The sequence below is a fragment of the Spodoptera frugiperda genome, chromosome 3, assembly GCF_023101765.2.
Source record: "Spodoptera frugiperda isolate SF20-4 chromosome 3, AGI-APGP_CSIRO_Sfru_2.0, whole genome shotgun sequence".
Taxonomy (NCBI): domain Eukaryota; kingdom Metazoa; phylum Arthropoda; class Insecta; order Lepidoptera; family Noctuidae; genus Spodoptera; species Spodoptera frugiperda.
Window position 1 is genome coordinate 9,329,655 of NC_064214.1, and position 18,012 is coordinate 9,347,666.

The following is an 18,012-nucleotide window of genomic DNA, read 5'->3' on the forward strand; positions in this document are numbered from 1 at the left end:
GCCTTGAGCGAAGCGAGAGGAAGTGTCAGACTCTTACTGACTAAAAACCACCCCTTTCCTACTCCAATTCCCATAACCCTACAAATCATATTTAATGAATCACGTAGAACACCCAAAAACTTGGTTTTAATCAAAATTATTAATGGATTACCAAAATTATATCTGATGATCGTAACAAAAGGTATATTTCACTAAGTTTCCCTTACTTGGGCCCAAGGTTGATCAAGTGTATCTTAAGTATATAAATTACATTGTCAGTACCCATGCTTACGTGTAATCGTAAGTAAACATCCTGATTTCGAACAAAATCCACCTTGATACGAATCTCAACCAAGCAGCTACAAACACCACGAAATTTCAAACTTATGCTTAAAGAGATAGAGTCCTTTATCGTTTGTTAATTCATTAATAAGATTGTTAACCTCACGCAAGTGCTTTCCGGGGCGTGATTTGTTGCGTCAAGCGATTTTGTTCGGAGAATAAATTTGTCTGTTCGTTAAAGTACTAGGTACCGGGGTTAGCCAAAACGTTGAGTAATTATTGGATAGGATTTTGCTTGGCTTTTTAAGTTATTTTGTAAAAGAAAACCCAGTATATTCATGTGCGTTCAATAAAACTTCCTAATCTCTTTGTAAATTATGGTATCATACACATTCAGAAAGTAATCTTTTTTTTTCACTCAAAAATGATTACTGATAAGTAATCATTTTTTTAGGCATCTAGGCAATTTCTAGAATAAAATCATAACTAAGAAATAGTTTAAATAATCATTACAAATAGTTTAAAAATGTCTTCGAGTTACAGATATAAATGTTGGTTTTGTACCCATGTGCCAATGACTGTCTTTGTCAGACCTTTTTCAACAAAAATGAAAAAAAAACTATCTACAAATCATTGTTACAAATTCTTATCCGATCTTACGGACTACCTAGCAGGTTTACCGGGGCTCCGGCTAGAAAAGCAGAAGTAGAAACGGGGTGGTTTTTAGTCAGTAAGAGTCTGACACTCCCTTTCACCTAGCCTAAAACGGGAGAAGTCAGTGGATAATTTTCACTCCTTACGGGGCTCCGGCTTGAAAAGCAGTAGTAGGAACGGTTAAGATTTTAGTCAGTAAGAGTCTGACACTCCCTCTCGCCTTGCCCAAGGCGGGAGAAGTCATTAAATGATTTTCCCCTCTTAAAAAAACACGTTATTATACACAGCACAGACCTAGAAATGGAGTTAATTCCCGACACTAATTCAATGAGTAAGGTTTGCGCTTACGACCCCTTGATTGGCTCGTAGGCTTAGTATTCGGATCCTTATTGGTTCGTTGTGTCTGCAAATAGATCACACTACGGTTGCCTAGGTAAGCATATATACGTGTGTAATTACATTGTTGGTGTATCGCCGATTTGTGGTTGAGTTTGAGCTCTATATGTATGTATATAGTGATTATAATATGTTGATATTATTATGTGGTTAGTGTTGATGACTGGTAGTATACGTTTATTAGTGAGGATAATACTAGTGTATCATCATCACGTCTTTTATCCCCGAGGGGTAGGCAGAGGTGCACATTACGGCACGTAATGTTACTGTACAATGTACACCCACTTTTCACAATTAATGTTGTAAGTCCCATGGAATAGAGGGTGAGCCTATTGCCATATACTGGGCACATTTCCAGACTTCGTGCTACTACTGAGAAAACATAATACGACATCACAGAAAATTCCTAAAAAGTAAACCTTCCAAAGTGGCAAACCTAGGCATGACGTCATCGTTATTTATTACTGACATCTGTCTGCTTCGAAAGACAAATTTAGAATGATATTAGGACTGGCACTATTTCATTAGGATCACTTTTAATGGTCGAAGAATTCCAAATAAAACATATACCAATATATTTTTTTGTTAGTTTTCAATCCTAAACCATTACTTGAATTGTTTGACACGGTTGGTGCGGTGGCTGGGCAATCGGTTGCTACGTAACGTGGGGCGGGTTCGATTCCCGCAAGACGCAACTCTTCGTGTGATCTACAAATCGGATCTGAGTGTCACGTGTATGTGGATTTCTATGTATGTAAACGCACTCATGACACAGGAGACACTCTTAGAGTGGGGCAACGTTAAAAAGAACAAAAAAGTCACCTTATTAAATGTATGATACTTTTTGTCACCGAAACTTACAAAAACTACTACATAAAACAGTCCTGAACAAATACACTACACAGATTAACTTACTCCTCCTTTTACAGACAACACAAAATTACATTTCTCAGCAACAAATGTTCGAGAATCCGTTGTTTATTTCAAATAGAAAGTTTGACTTAAATCAAGTTGCACATGTACTATTCATAGAGCGCTGAATGGCTAGCATTCGATCTAAGTTGTACCAATTCTTGGCCATTCCAACAAGCTCGCCGTAGAAATGTGTTCTATAGAAAATTTTCGTGCTCTCTCTCTCAAAACTGTTTTCTTCGGAACGATTTCGAAATTGCACGAGACGGTATTGCATTTCGATTTGTTAAGAAACACTTGACGAAGGAAATGTTCTTTTTTGAAAACTGGTTTATTTTTCGTCTTTTCAGTAGTTACTTTACTGTTACTTTACTTAGAGCTTTCATTTGTTGTTCACATTCTAAATGAGTTACATTTTAGTAGTACAATGCAGAAAGGTACTACGACACGTTTGTGATCTTTACAAAACTTATGATTATGGCTCTCATTCCTCAACAAAGCCTAGGTTTCCTCACCGGTTGTCAGTCGTGTCTTAATAATCTTAGAAAACACATATAACTCGAAAAACCATTACATTGGTACTTGCCGTTGGTAGGTTTCGAACCCGCAAGCTCATGCATGAGAAGCAGACGTCTTAAAACTCCGGGCCACCACGACGGCCATCAAAAAATAACTATTACAAATTATGACAGTACATTGTTATATTCACCTCTTCCTCATAATACCACATCACATTTAACCCCGTTACATCTCTAAAGCCAAACAATAACGCAACACGACTGTATATAACAAAATGCACAGAATATAACATAAAGGGTGTTGCCACAAAGCTTTGGGATAAAGAGATTAATCATAGGCCGTGAGCGTGGTTAACCAGCGTTTGTGTGAATCGCGTGTGGTGTGGATGTGGTAACGCGGACGTGTAGTCAATGCATGGAATTTGAAGTTCTCTCGGTAGATTTTTTCACTAGTCGTTGGATACGGTTTAGCTTGTATTTATTTATTATTTTATTATAATTCATTTATTTATTTATCTTATCTTACTTGTTAATTACATTTTTAAATATTTAATTAAATAAAAAAGAAGACATTTAATAGTAAGTATAAAAGCAGTAGCCTATCAGTAATGGGATAAATCCAAGCTACCGGCGGTCAGGGCTCAAGAGAGAAGAATTGCCGGACAATACGCGCCGTGTCCAGAAGTACTGCCTTCTGCATCAGGCTCTTGATCCAACCGTCTAACGTTAGCTTACTCAGGTGTTGGCCGAGGCTTTTGTCTATTGGCAGATACTACAATAGGCACAATGATTTCTGAATCTACATCCCACATGTCGACAACCTCATGAGCTATTATAATTTATTTATTTATTTATTTCTTTCTTTCTTTCTTTAGTATTATAAAAGAGATACATTGTGTATTTAAAACAATCTCCCACAAAACCGGTTTAGCGGTTTGACTGTGGGTGGTATGATTTCAATGTTTCCTTCTTTGAAGGGTTGTTCATGAAGAGCCTCTAGTTTGGTAGTCTTTATAACTTTTCTGAAGTATAGGTAAATATAGGCAAGCAAAAACTATCTTGTCTAGACTAGTTTTTCAATACGTTATTGCTATTTACTCGAGTGGACCGACTTTTTTTTTAAATGGGGAAAATCATCGAATGACTTGACTCTCATCTTGGGCGAGGTGAGAGGGAGTGTCAAACTCTTACTGACTAAAAACCACCCCGTTCCTACTCCTGCTTTTCGAGCCGGAACCCCGGTAAACCTGCTAAGTAGTCCGTAGCAGCGGGTCTGAACATATTATGCATACTTGGAAAGCAGTTGTCCAAAAAACATAGTCAACGTATTTTTAAAGGATAACAAAAACAAAACACTAAAACAATAAAAAAAAATAACAATGAATGAAGTAGTAAATAAAAATAGGAGTACAAAGTGATGTATGTGGCTATCGCCGCGTGTGAGCATTCCATTCCCTGTGGTTGCAGTGTAGCGGTAAAAACGTACTGCGATAGCAAAAACCCTGACTTTTATATATCGGAGAAGATTTTTCCTTAACAGCAACGCGTTTTATAGGTGTTACGAGGTATATTAGTTACGTGTCCCCCTACGTTCACTTTGGCACGAACTGATTTGACGTAACCTTTTTATCCATTAAAATGAGATGCAATATTGTATTTTTTGTTCTATTTTTCTTACATAGGTGTTACACGTTCTTCTTTGGCGGTTTTATTATAGTTTGAGCGTCGATGAGGTTTTTGTTTTGTTTTGGGAATGATCTTTCTGGTTTTGGGTTTTTGGAGGAGAGTTTTTAGAAGCTTTCACCTGATTTTTTGAGTATGATCATTGGAGTTACTTGCAAGTCATGTGCTTGTACGCCATTGCTGGAATGGAACCCTCTTATGTTTGTTTAATGTGAATTTGTGAATTTTGGAAGAGACTCATGTCCAACAAGAGACGGCTTATGATAAAAACAATACAAATAACAAAGCAAAAGTAATAATAAGTGCACGCCAAATGTCTTTTTTAAGGGGGAGAATCATCCAATGACTTCTCCCGCCTTGGGCGAGGCGAGTGGGAGTGTCAGACTTTTACTGACTAAAAACCACCCCGTTCCTACTCCTGCTTTTCAAGCTGGAGCCCTGGTAACCCGCTAGGCAGCCCGCAGCTCTGGGTCGAAACACTAAATCTCTGGATTACCAAATTCTTTGTTTAAACATCTACAAAAATATATCGAAAAACGTGTCCTAGAATGTCAGAAAATAGTCTTAAAACCTAACTCCTACACATTAAACTTACAAACAAAAACCCAAAAGTAATTACAAGTCTTTCTAAAAATAGCTGAACCAACAAAATGTATTTTGTAACAAATCAAAACAAAACCTTTTGTGCGACGCAGTAACAAGTTTACTTACGTTGTTCGAATACAAAACCGTTGTGTTACGTATGTACTGTGAAGTCGGTAAAACTGACAGTTAACTAGAATAGCGCGCGTACGATATAACTTTATTTGACTTTTACTGCAACGCTGCTATGTATGAAAGCTCATATGGAATACTATTTATTTTGTGCAGTGACATAAGGTTTAGTATTGTTTTGTTTAGAGCTTGGTGTAATTTTTTTAACCTTAAAAGCTATGAATTATGGAGTCAGATAGATCATAAAAATTGCTTTTTAGTCTTTGACTGCCAATAGAAAACAGTTGAAGGCAAATCCTCCGCTAACGTCTGTCACCGGTGACCACCACGACATTCAATGTGTTAAGTAAAATACCTGTAAATGACTATGCATCTTTGTCTATCGTTTTTTTTTCTTGTTAAAGTGGGCCTAGTGATTCCCGTCTGTGACAAACAGTTTTTGAAGGTGAAAAATCGTCTAATGAAATTTCCCAACCTTGAGCGAAGCGAGAGGGAGTGACGTTCCTACTCCTGCTTTTCGAGTCCCGGTAACCGACTAGGCAGTCTGACAGTCTGACAACTCTTTGAGTTGCGCTCAATAGACGATCATAAATGATAAATGATAAATGATATTTATTTTGCAAATAGGTTATAAAATAACACTTTTACACGTCAATCTCTTAAATAACTAGATGAGGCCGATGCTTGGTTCTAGTCGGGTGGTGAGCGAGAAAATTTATAGAAATCGTGTTTTGAAGACTTTCGCTCGCTGTCACGTGACATCGTTTATCGAACTTAAACACCCGAAATAGCTCTTTCTAAGAAAATTATATTAAGTACATTTTTTGAACTAATACTACCTGCAACGACTATCATATAATTTGTCTGCATTACAACCGAGACCAAAAGGTTTACATGCTTTCCAAGGCGTTATGTTTACTATACAATTCATAACACACATATCGTGAGAACTTTCTAGATGTTTACCTTTCAGTTGCGTGCACCGTAACGTGAATGATTGGGCATAGCAAGCCTTGGAGGCACGATAACTTAGGACATACCTACCTTAATAGACCTTAAGTCTTTACTAGTAAGGTTCATTTTTGAAATTTATTAATGTGTATGTATTTATGTGTGTACAATGTTGACAGGCCTTAAGTCATTGCCGTAAGGTTCATTTTCGTTAATCAAGTTTGTTCTATACATGTTTGTAATGCTTGCTTTGAGAGTCAATTATTTAGGTGTTTAATAATAATTTATATTGGAATGTTTTGTAACACCTCGTATTTAAGGAATTTCGTTAGTTTAGTGAGACTATACACATAACATTTGTTAGTTGGAAAGTATTGGATTCTGAAATAAGGAAAAATCTCATATTTTTCACTTAAAAAAAAACTGCCAAACACTAGGATTTTCACCTGTATCGTGGGTGCGTTTACAAACATACAAGTTCACATACACATGACACCCAGACCCGAAACAACAACCTGTGGATCACACAAAGAGTAGCTCCGTGCGGGAATCGAACCTGCTACACGTTGCGCGACAGCCGGTTGCCCTGTCACCGCGCTAACCGCGTCGTTTGCTTGCTTGGCCGAGAATCAGAAATCTTAAGCGAACATTTAAGATAGGGACTACTAATAAGTTATCCATCAACGAATTAACATGAATTTTCTTTTGTTTCAGATGCAAAAACAACAAAGAAGTGCAATGAAGTTAAATAAAACAAATAATAGTTAAGTGAAAACAATGGGAAAAGTGTCAATTATTCAACCATGAAGATTTATAAGAAATTATTTTGGACTTTACTGCAAGCCTTCGTTTTGTTACCGACGATAGCGCTGCGAGGTAAGTGCTGTAATAAAATACACATAAAACATCACGCTTTTATTTCCCTTGGGGTAAGCAGGTGTATGTTAGTATAGGTGTAGACTGTAGACTGTTTTTCAGTGACTGCATCTTTCAGATCGCCAGATATGTTGTAAGTTTAAGGTTAAACGAATGGGTCTAAATATTATGAAGAGAACAGAAGTATTTGTTAAAAAGAACATATCATTCTTGTCACGGTTATAGATACACATGAACCCGCGAATATATACATATGCAGAGAAAATCGAGTCATCTGGAAGACATTCGTCGCTAAAAGTAGGTACTACCCAATAACCGATCCGTTCTACTAGCAAGAACTTCTTGAAGCTATTTATATCAAGATATTCACTTAAAAAAGACATATAGAATGCATTTTGAATTTGAGCATGTCCTTACAGTGTGTATATACTACTCATATGAACATGTATTATAAAACATACCTCTTCATTCTTTCTTGTTTAAAAACGTTGCCCCATGCTGAGATTTGCTCCTGTGTCGTAGATGCATACATACACATCACATCCAGACCTGGAACAACAAACTGTGACAAACCTATCACACAACACAAAGAGTTATACTGTGCGGGAATCCAATCCGCGACACGCTGCGGGGCAGCCGGTTGCCCAGCCACTGCGCAAACTGTACAGTCGTCTTCATAACTTACAATTTTAGAACAATGAACAATTACAGTAACCTCTGGCCGCTTTTTTTAAGGGGGGAAAATCATCCAATGTCTTCTCACGCCTGATGCGAGGCGAGAGGGAGTATCAGACTCTTACTGACTAAAAACCACCCGTTCCTACTCCTGCTTTCGAAAACCTCCGGCCGCTGTACTAAGTTTCAGTTGATAAACCATCCCTCCTACCTCCTTTGCAACTATACACAAAACTTGATTCATATTTAAACCATTAGCAATAACATAAACTTGATCAATATTAACGCTTGTCTCAAAGGACCAAATTTTAGTATTAACTAATTTGAATGGATAATCAAAGGACCAACTAATAGTTCAAGTGCTTGTAAATGAAATGCTACTCCGTGTTGATACTGAATATATCTTAGGCTTTTGAACTGAGTGTGTTGCGTATGTATTTGGCACTGAATTATAATAATTATAATCTAAGCTGTTTTGTAGGTAAATAGAGGTGTAAAAGCAACGTCACGCCTTTTATCCTCGAAGGGGTAGGCAGAGGTGCACATTATGGTACGTAATGGCATTGTACAATATTCAGCAATTGTTTTATATTGCCATATAATGGACACAATTCCAAACTCCGTGCTGAGCGACTAAGAAATTTTCAAAATACGGAAAAAAGCCAAGTAATACTTTGCCCGATACGGGAATTAAATCCCGAGACTCCTTGCCCGACAGTCGCATTTACGATCACTCGACCAACGAGGCAGTCTAATAACCAACTATTAGAAAATCTAACCGTGAACTGTTCAGAATACAAAAAGTAAACTGGTATACTATGCAACGAAGGTTAATATTAAATAAGTGACCCCAGCTTCAATATTTTACAACCATACAGTTAATATTACTCTCATGAACTATAATTATTATTATATAATAACATTAAGCTGAAGCTGCCACAGCCATTAACAAAACCTCGCTTAACTAAGTGATACTGATTGACACTAAGTGGTCACTAACGCAACACCAGACTTTACGTATCTGGCAGACTTCCAAAACTACGGCAGACTATTTACATAAAGTGTTACGTGTGGACGGTATCTGGAATTGAATCTATAGGAGTCTGGTAAAGGAATTGAAAGGAGAGGAAAAATTGTTTCTGGACAGTATTATGTTGATGTATTGTTGTGTGTTGAAAAAATTGTTGAACGTAATGATAAGGCCAGGTTTTAAAAGCAACGTGTTGCAGTTTTGAGCTTAATTTTTTTAAGAATATACTTTGAAGATTTTGAGACAATATTCTGTAGCTGGGTGTGATGTAAACTCGAAGTTTGAGTTCTTTAATATAACCTGTGGGGAAATGAATTTAATATTTTGAACCTGACACGATTTTTATATAACAATAACTTTTTGTCAGATATGTCAAAAATTCTATTATAATGAGAAGTGAGCCTATGAGCCTATTGAGCTATAACCTTAGCAACGGTTTCAACTTCAGGCTTCGTGTTATGCTAGATAAGTTTTAAAAACACAATTACACTTTGGGTAACCTTGGTTTAACCACTTGGTTTTTAGACGAGAAAGTCATCCAATCACTTCTCCCGGCTTAGGCGCGGTGAGGGGAGTGTCAGATTCTTACTGACTAAAAACCACCCTGTTTTTACTCCTGCTTTTCGAGCCGGAGCTCCGGTAACCCGCTTGGTAGTCCGCAGCTCCGGAAATGACAGGACCTGGAAAATGAATTCAAGGTCCGAGTGATAGTCGTATCCCTCGGGCTCCACCTTCTAGCAATTATCACAGTACGTACTATATATAACAAACATACGCCATACATTATAATAAAACGAAAGATACTCTACCTACATTCCCTTACGAAAAGTCTATAATATTACAACAAAACCATTATTACAACGTCAGCGAAAACGAGTTAATAAACCCAGTACATTACGGAGCGACGTAATCGAACTTTTTACTCACTTGGGGCTGATGTGAGTGTTTGAACGTCAATCCTCCTTTTACATTACAGCACAGTAGGGGAAAATTGCCACTGACACTTCAGAAAATTGTAGCCAACCACCAACAAACATTTGCATCTTAAAAACTCCCCTAACAAGCAAAATTAACCCTTACACCCCTACATATAAAGGCTCCTAGATTAATGATAAGGGTTCTTTAATAGTTTGCTAGTAGTTTGTCAGGCTGAAATTATTTCGTTAGTATAATTTGTACGGTATGAATAATGTCTAGGTGTAATTAATGTATTACATAGAAGCGATTAGTTGATACGTCTTTGGATAAGCGCGTTGCTTAATTGGTCTTTTGAGCACTTTTATGGTCTTTTTGTGCGCAACGAATTAGAGTTTATTGGTGGAATTTTTAATTTTGAAATTAGATAGATCGTTAGTCGAAATGGTAATAAGTAGTTTGATTTTAATATTTGTTGCTATTTATCTGTAGACAGACGTCTAATTTCTTTTTAATTGAGTGGACATTTTTAAATTGGTGTCTTATACACAATTCACAAACGCCATAGGTTCTCATTACCATTAAATTGATAGAATATGACACAAAACAAAAATAAAAAACGATACATTCTATAATATTTACACGCTTAATGCTAATGAGCATCTCATTTCGTTCGCAATAAGTAAATAAAACGTCTACGTTTTTTTGGGGAACGCCAGAAAATTTCACGACAAAATTGACAAGGTACTTATTATTCGGCTTAAGGTGGATGAGTCAATTGAGGGGAAATGAATTATTTTTGATGCTTTTTTTGGTCTAAATAAATAATACTTTTTCAATAGAATGAGCAATTATTTATTGAAATAAAATTGAAGTGTTGGAATTTATTACGAAAATTATAGTTACGTGCTAAAACTGAGAGTTATCATAATAGTTTCGTTTTAATCACGTAACTGTTCGACGAGAAACTTGGCTAGTTTCAGCGCCGTCTATTGCAGAATGCTGCTCATGAACACTAGCCTCTAGTAAGGCTTTAAACTCTAGCAAGGTTTTTTTAGTGAATCCCACCAAATATATGCCTGCAAAAAATTAGCCAATACTCGGTGAAGTTGCTTGTTTATTTCTTAAAAGTAATGAAATCTAGACAAAATTGTGTCAATTCCTGGCGGTGTCATAGTAACAATACCGCAATACACCTGTATATACTGTGCTATAATAATAACAATTTCTTTATGTAATAATCTATTTATCAAACTTAACAAAAGGCTTCAAAGAACAACAAATCCTATTTACACTGCAAATCATAAAATCGAAGGAATTCTTGGTACACTAGAAAATAGGTCGAGAATCGATGTAAAAGGTACAACTTTATTATTCTATATTTCTTTGAATACAAAGTACAATATTACATTCTCATATTTTTATAATGCAGTTTCTTATCTTAGGTAAATATATTAATGAACTACGATATGCTGCAATATTCAATTAATCTACTTTGTACTACAGTATTATTAACATTTATGTTAATAATAGAAAATAAGAGCGATATTGTGTGTGTTTTCTGTTAGCTTGCTGTACTAGAAGCATATGCTCATTATTGTACTTGAAGTATACGTCATAACACAAATAAATTTCATATAAACATAGAAAACTCTAAAGTGTAGGAGAGCCATCCCTCTTAATTTTTTTTAACGTTAATAAGTCTACGTTTGGCCACCAACCCGCTTAATGCCAGGACGGCGAAGCGAAGATGTGACTGAGTATGGAGCACACGCTGGACTGGACTTAGAAAGTATCTATTTACTCTGACCTTGAATCCTTAAATTCCTAACCACCAAAAGGCCGGCAACGCACTTTTAACGCCTTTGTGCGATTGCTTACCACCAGGTGATCCGTCTGCTCGTTTACCGGCTTATACCACAAAAAATCGATAAACCTTAAAACACACAAAATTACTTTGAACTTCCAATTTATTTGGTGAAACCTAAAAATAAAGCACTCCAATTCTAGATAAGATTTAGGCTAGGCCCCCAAATATATCCACTTATCAGCTAAAAGCCACAACAAGCGTTGATATATTGATTTTCTAAAAGTAAGGCCTATTTGATACTGGGTTTGGTGTCCATTTTGTGAACAAGAGCCATCGGTGTAGTTCTATTACACAGTTTGGGTATTTGGATTGCCATTGTCTAGGTTATTTTTAGGTTCTAGTTAATCGATCATAGGTATTAAAATAGTGTAGAGGGATAACTCTCTGACAATAATGTCGAACTGTTTTACATATTATTATGGTAAAAATGGCATTTTCTTTATAAACAGCTCGTGACAGTATATCTCTTGATTTTTTTTCTTTTCTCTAATATCTTCTCATTTATTTTGTTGCGGGATCCAAGAGAGTTATACACGTTCCTGAGACGTATTGGATTTCATGGTTGTATCTACTGTAGATACTGGTTTATGAGAGGTTGTAGCGGTCTTGTCTCCAAAAAAGTACATCTGTTGACTACAGGCCTCTAAATTATTAAACTTGCAATATATAAAATTCCTGTATTGTGGTTGATTTAACTATGAATACACCCCATAAACGAGAAGTAAATCGGCGGGCATCCAAATGTTTACCTACTGTGTATCAATTGTCTTTAGTGCTGCTAAAAACGATACCAGCGCCTTATGGCAGGAACCTTCAGAATTCTCATATTTTATTATGGTTGTGGGTACCTAAGCAAAAACTAAAAACGTAAGGTGTAAGCAATAACCATTTTTTCCAACAAAACAGACGTGATACGGTGAAAACCTCATCAATATCTCAGTTCTTAGATCGTACAGAGAATTCTTGATTAGCTAGTAATCCCGAAGAGCGTATATTTTTTTAGTTTTCCAAGTTATTTGTTTGCTTGCTATTTCGCAACAAGTATCGGAAGCTCATTTTCTCCGTAAACATTTTCTCTTACGGTAAACAGGATATTTCGTTATTCATAATATTTTTTTATATAAAAATGTACTGCAGCGAGTAAAAACCCGAGCGTAGTGTTTGAAACTCCACCGTTTCATATTATATTTATATGAATTTTTGCTTCTTTTATATTTTATGGAGCATCGAGATAGATAAGGCAGATTATTAAGAGTTTGTTTTTCTTATTTTTGTTGGGTTTTTTATATTACTTTGCCATAATAATGTTATATCGATCCAGTTTGATCACCATGTCTTATTAAATTGAGTTTTAGAATGATATTGCATTGGAAAATAATGGTAACAGCTTATCTTGTTGATTAAACATTTATGGTGTGTTTTTAGGGTAAAACCGATTGGTATTGATAATTGGATTCCGTTATAGGGTTATTTAGTTATCGGGTAGTTGCAGGTCGGTTTCGACCACCCAATCTGAAAGTAATTGCCAGGGGCTGAATCTTTTATGGGAAAAGCGATCACCAGACCGGTTGGCTGTGGACCTGAAGCTGTTTAAGAAGCGTTTAAAAATCTCCAATTGCTTAAAAAAGATTTGGATTTCAGTGATTTGTATCGAGGGAGGATGGTGTGTACCATGACGCTACTCATTGTTCAATTGATATATGTGTATGTGTATATAGAAACATATTTATATGCAACTAGCTTTTGCCCGCGACTTCGTTCGCGTGGAATAGTGACTTCCGGCAAATTTTTGGTTTTAACCACATAGTTCCCGATCTCGCGGGATCTCTTCAAAAATGAGATGTGGAAGATATTCCAGGGAACTCTTCAAAAATCAACATAATGAGCTCTGCGTTTGAATTTAATAGATGTATACTCACTTAGGGCATTGAAAAAATAGTTTAAAAACGGACTTAAACTAACTTAAAACTAAAGAAAGCTACGAATTACGAATTTATAACAATTAAAAAAGAAACTATATTACAACCTATCCTCTATGCTATAATAACCAAGCTTAAACTAAATAATTTAAAAGAAACGACTTAAATCTAATCTAATTAAAAAAAAAATTAGACTTACAATTTTATTAAAAAAACTAACTACTAATAATCGATATCAAACTAAACCTACGTTAAATAGTTTAACCAAAAAACCAGGAAAACCCAACAAATAAACTTATTAATTGACAAATACAACGAAACCAATTTAGAATATACGAAACAGCAGGACCACTACAGACAAATAATCATACGACTGATAATACACTTTTTCTACGATAGTACCGAAGCGCTCGGCCGATACCCAACCAAATGAATGTAACGAAACCATAGCGCGATCTATTTCGATCCCAACGCCATCTATCGAGGAAAAAAACAACTTGGATTATTTATTTATACTCCGTTCGGGCATTTTCTTTGTACTAAAAGTTTAATTATATTGATATTATTTTTTTCATACCTTTTTACTATTTATTTACTTTTTTCGATGAATTAAAACAATAACATGAACCGAAGTCGTGTAACGATCGACATAGAATTATTTATAAATAATTTATTTCTTATTTTTATTTTTTTATTTTTGAAATAAAATATATCTATGTCCTTTCTAAGGTTCTAAACTATATCTGTACCAAATTTCAACCAAATCCGTCAAATAGTTGCGGAGATTAATGGTATAAGCATAAAATGTTCGACGTGATTCTTTAATTTGACATAACTTTTTTATTTATGAACCGATTGACATGAAACAAACACTAAATGTAAATTTAAGCATCCCACAATATATTCGTGAAAACCGCATCCAACTCGAATCAGCCGTTTCTGAGATTAGCGCGCACAGACGAACAGACAAACAGACAAACAGACAAAAAAAAAGTTAATTACATTTTTGGGTTCGACATCGACATAACAATAACCCCTGCTATTTTTTTTATTTTTATTTTCAATGTACAGACAGCACTTTTCTACGATTTTATTATATGTATAGAAGATAGATTATTTATAAATAATTTATTTCTAATTTTTATTTTTTGATTTTTGGAATAAAAATATATCTATGTCCTTTCTAAGGTTCTAAACTATATCTGTACCAAATTTCAACCGAATCCGTCAAATAGTTGCGGAGATTAATGGTATAAGCATAGAATGTTCGACGTGATTCTTTAATTTGACATAACTGTTTTATTTATGAACCGATTGACATGAAACAAACACTATATGTAAATTTAAGCATCCCACAATATATTCGTGAAAACCGCATCCAACTCGGATCAGCCGTTTCTGAGATTAGCGCGCACAGACGAACAGACAAACAGACAAAAAAAAAGTTAATTACATTTTTGGGTTCGACATCGACATAACAATAACTCCTGCTATTTTTTTTATTTTTATTTTCAATGTACAGACAGCACTTTTCTACGATTTTATTATATGTATATAGATAGATAATTTATTTCTTATTTTTATTTTTTGATTTTTGAAATAAAAATATATCTATGTCCTTTCTAAGGTTCTAAACTATATCTGTACCAAATTTCAACCAAATCCGTCAAATAGTTGCGGAGATTAATGGTATAAGCATAAAATGTTCGACGTGATTCTTTAATTTGACATAACTTTTTTATTTATGCACCGATTGACATGAAACAAACACTAAATGTAAATTTAAGCATCCCACAATATATTCGTGAAAACCGCATCCAACTCGGATCAGCCGTTTCTGAGATTAGCGCGCACAGACGAACAGACAAACAGACAAACAGACAAACAGACAAACAGACAAACAGACAAAAAGAAAGTTAATTACATTTTTGGGTTCGACATCGACATAACAATAACCCCTGCTATTTTTTTTATTTTTATTTCCAATGTACAGACAGCACTTTTCTACGATTTTATTATATGTATAGATTAAATATCTTAGCTGTACCATTATCTCCATCTTAACTATTTAATAATAACAGGAATGAAATCTTAAACAAATTAATTCCCAAAAAATAAATCAACGATAAATTCCTCCCATTTTACTCCAATTAGGATTCAGAAGCAGAGAAGCGTTTAAAAAGTAAACGAAAAAACGAAACACTTGTTAGACACTTGATTATGTTTGGAAAAAGGTTCCTCCCTAATTAATTAAAGACGTAAGTCTTTATTTCTTTAAAAGGGGATTTGAAAACAAAGTTTTTAGAAACTGTTCCTGTTTGTTTAATTTATTTTGGGGGAAGGTTTCTTTGTCTGTGCCATTCGTCTTAGTGGATTGAGGCTTAACTGTTTGATAATAGATCTTTAGTTGAATCCTTGGATCATGGAAAATATTTTTAAAAGATAAACAGGAGAAAATCCTAGTGTGGGGCAACCCCCACACTGATATTTTCTCCTGTGTCGTGGGTGCTTTTACAAATATACAAGTTCATATAAACATGATATTCAGACCCGAAACAACAATTCTTACTTACACAAAGAGTTGCGTAGAGGACAAAAGGGTCTGTCAGACTCTTACTGACTAAAACGAGGGTGCGAGAAACGAATTCTTCCGCAGCCGCCGAACTCGTAGTGACCTGCTTTGTCAGAATCCACCTCAAGATGGACAGAGGAGTGAGGTGTCGATCTCCTTCGTACTACGCCCTGGAGGGCGCGTGGACACAATACGCGCCACCATCTCGGGTCCTTTAAAACGAGGTAACTAGGATTTCCTAAAGTTCCGTTGGTTAACGCCTATCCCACAACATTTTATAAGTGTTGACAGTAATATAAAATGTCAATAATATAAAGAAGTACTTAGTACATGAATATATTGTCTTTTAACGACAAACGAAAAGCAAAGTGATTGACGAAAAGTAATTAATTAATTTTAACCTCTGAAATTAAACTTTTATCGTCCAATTTAAACTAATGAAGGCGGGAGCAGTGACGGACAACGACATAATTACGTCGACGTGAACATTATACATTATACATGTTCCAATAAATTACTTACTGCAATTTTCCGATACAGGGGCCAAGTTTTTAATCAATTCTTTCATTAAATTTATATTAAATATTTATTAATGTATTTTTTTTAAATTTGACTTTGATAATTAATTTGACTGTAGAATATTGAGATTCAAAAGTGTTTTCATACATATCGTTTGTGCTAGTTATGTTTTGAATAACATTTAATAGAGCCGAGCGAGCGGCGAGCCTCCTGTCTAACACACAGACACGCACACACGCCCACGAAATCCAGTGTTGGGTACTTTCCGTGCCCAGCTCATACTGAGGTGCCCTTTCGGCTTGGGCATGTTGCCACCTTGTTTTAGTTATTTTATATTAATTCTATGGTGTATTTTTGGTGCATCGTGGCCGATGCTGAATAAATATTTTTTCTTTCTATTCTTTCTTAAAAAAGTTGCGTACTTAGTGCGATATATTTAGCATCCTTATAAAGCCACGAATATGGGAAAACCAGAGGCTTGCTTCTATACTAATACTAATCCCATCCCACAGACCAAACTCCCAAATAAAAACATAGACAAACTCATAAAAATAAACATCAAAATATCTCTAAGTGCATATCTACATTTGGTAGCAATACTCGTCTCAAAATATAGTGTACATTATTAATAATAGATATAATAAATATAAAGTGCAGTCGAAACAGCTGCAAGGAACCTTTGGCCCATTGCCACAAGCATGTAGCGGTGTGAAGCTCATGTTTTCGATATTATGTTACTGCGACGCTCTTCAGATATTGAATCGAATAAATATTGAGGAGATTTGATAGTTACATTTTAATATTTATCGATTTTTGAAAGTTTATGAGGTGAACTGGTTGTGGTCCTTTGAGCCGCAAAGTTTGGAATTACATTAAGAGTCATGTAAGTTAATTTTCGTTTCAGCAAAACTCTTTCGCACGTTTTTTGTCCATTAAGAACTCAAACTGCCGCACCCAGAGACAATTAGTGATTACTTAAACAATTCCTTAGTAACGATTTTGTTTCAAAAATAATGGCTATGGACTGGGTAAGGTAAGGGGCTAAGTAAGTCTGAATACAGTGGTAATTTCAAGCTATTAAAAGATAAAAACAAAAATCTGCTACGAACTTATGATCAAGCATTATAGACAAAATCTTATCATTACCAACTATAAAAATATCAAAACTATCTTAATAATAGGCTACTTAATGAAAGTAATAAAAGAAAAACAGCAATGAAAATACCAGGCGTTCATACAAGCGAAAAGTTAATCGAGCGATCACTGAGTGCAACCATCGTTGTCTGATAATAAAATCCATTATATGGAAAGACTCAACACGAAATATGCCAATTAACTTATGTAAATGTGAGTGAATATTGTGAATGCAAAAAAAAAAAGAATTTAAAAAATGACGTGACGTTAAAACAATGAAGCGTTTAATTATTGTCAACGTTTTATTTCGATAAGCAAGAATATGGTATACGGTAAATAAATGGTGTCCTTTTTATCTATCTTGACATACATTTTATATTATAAGGTTATTTGATCTCGAGCTTCACTCGAGC

At 35.2% G+C, this 18,012-nt stretch overlaps 1 protein-coding gene across 1 annotated transcript in view; it reads left to right on the forward strand.

Annotated features, from left to right (window-relative positions):
• LOC118274322 (neurotrimin) overlaps positions 1-18,012 on the forward strand; it is a 137,706-nt gene that overhangs the window by 35,610 nt on the left and 84,084 nt on the right. The window contains exon 2 of the mRNA XM_050705066.1: positions 6,804-6,965. Within this exon, the coding sequence (XP_050561023.1) occupies positions 6,893-6,965 (73 nt within the window). The 5' untranslated portion in view covers positions 6,804-6,892. The remainder of the gene's footprint in view (positions 1-6,803; positions 6,966-18,012) is intronic.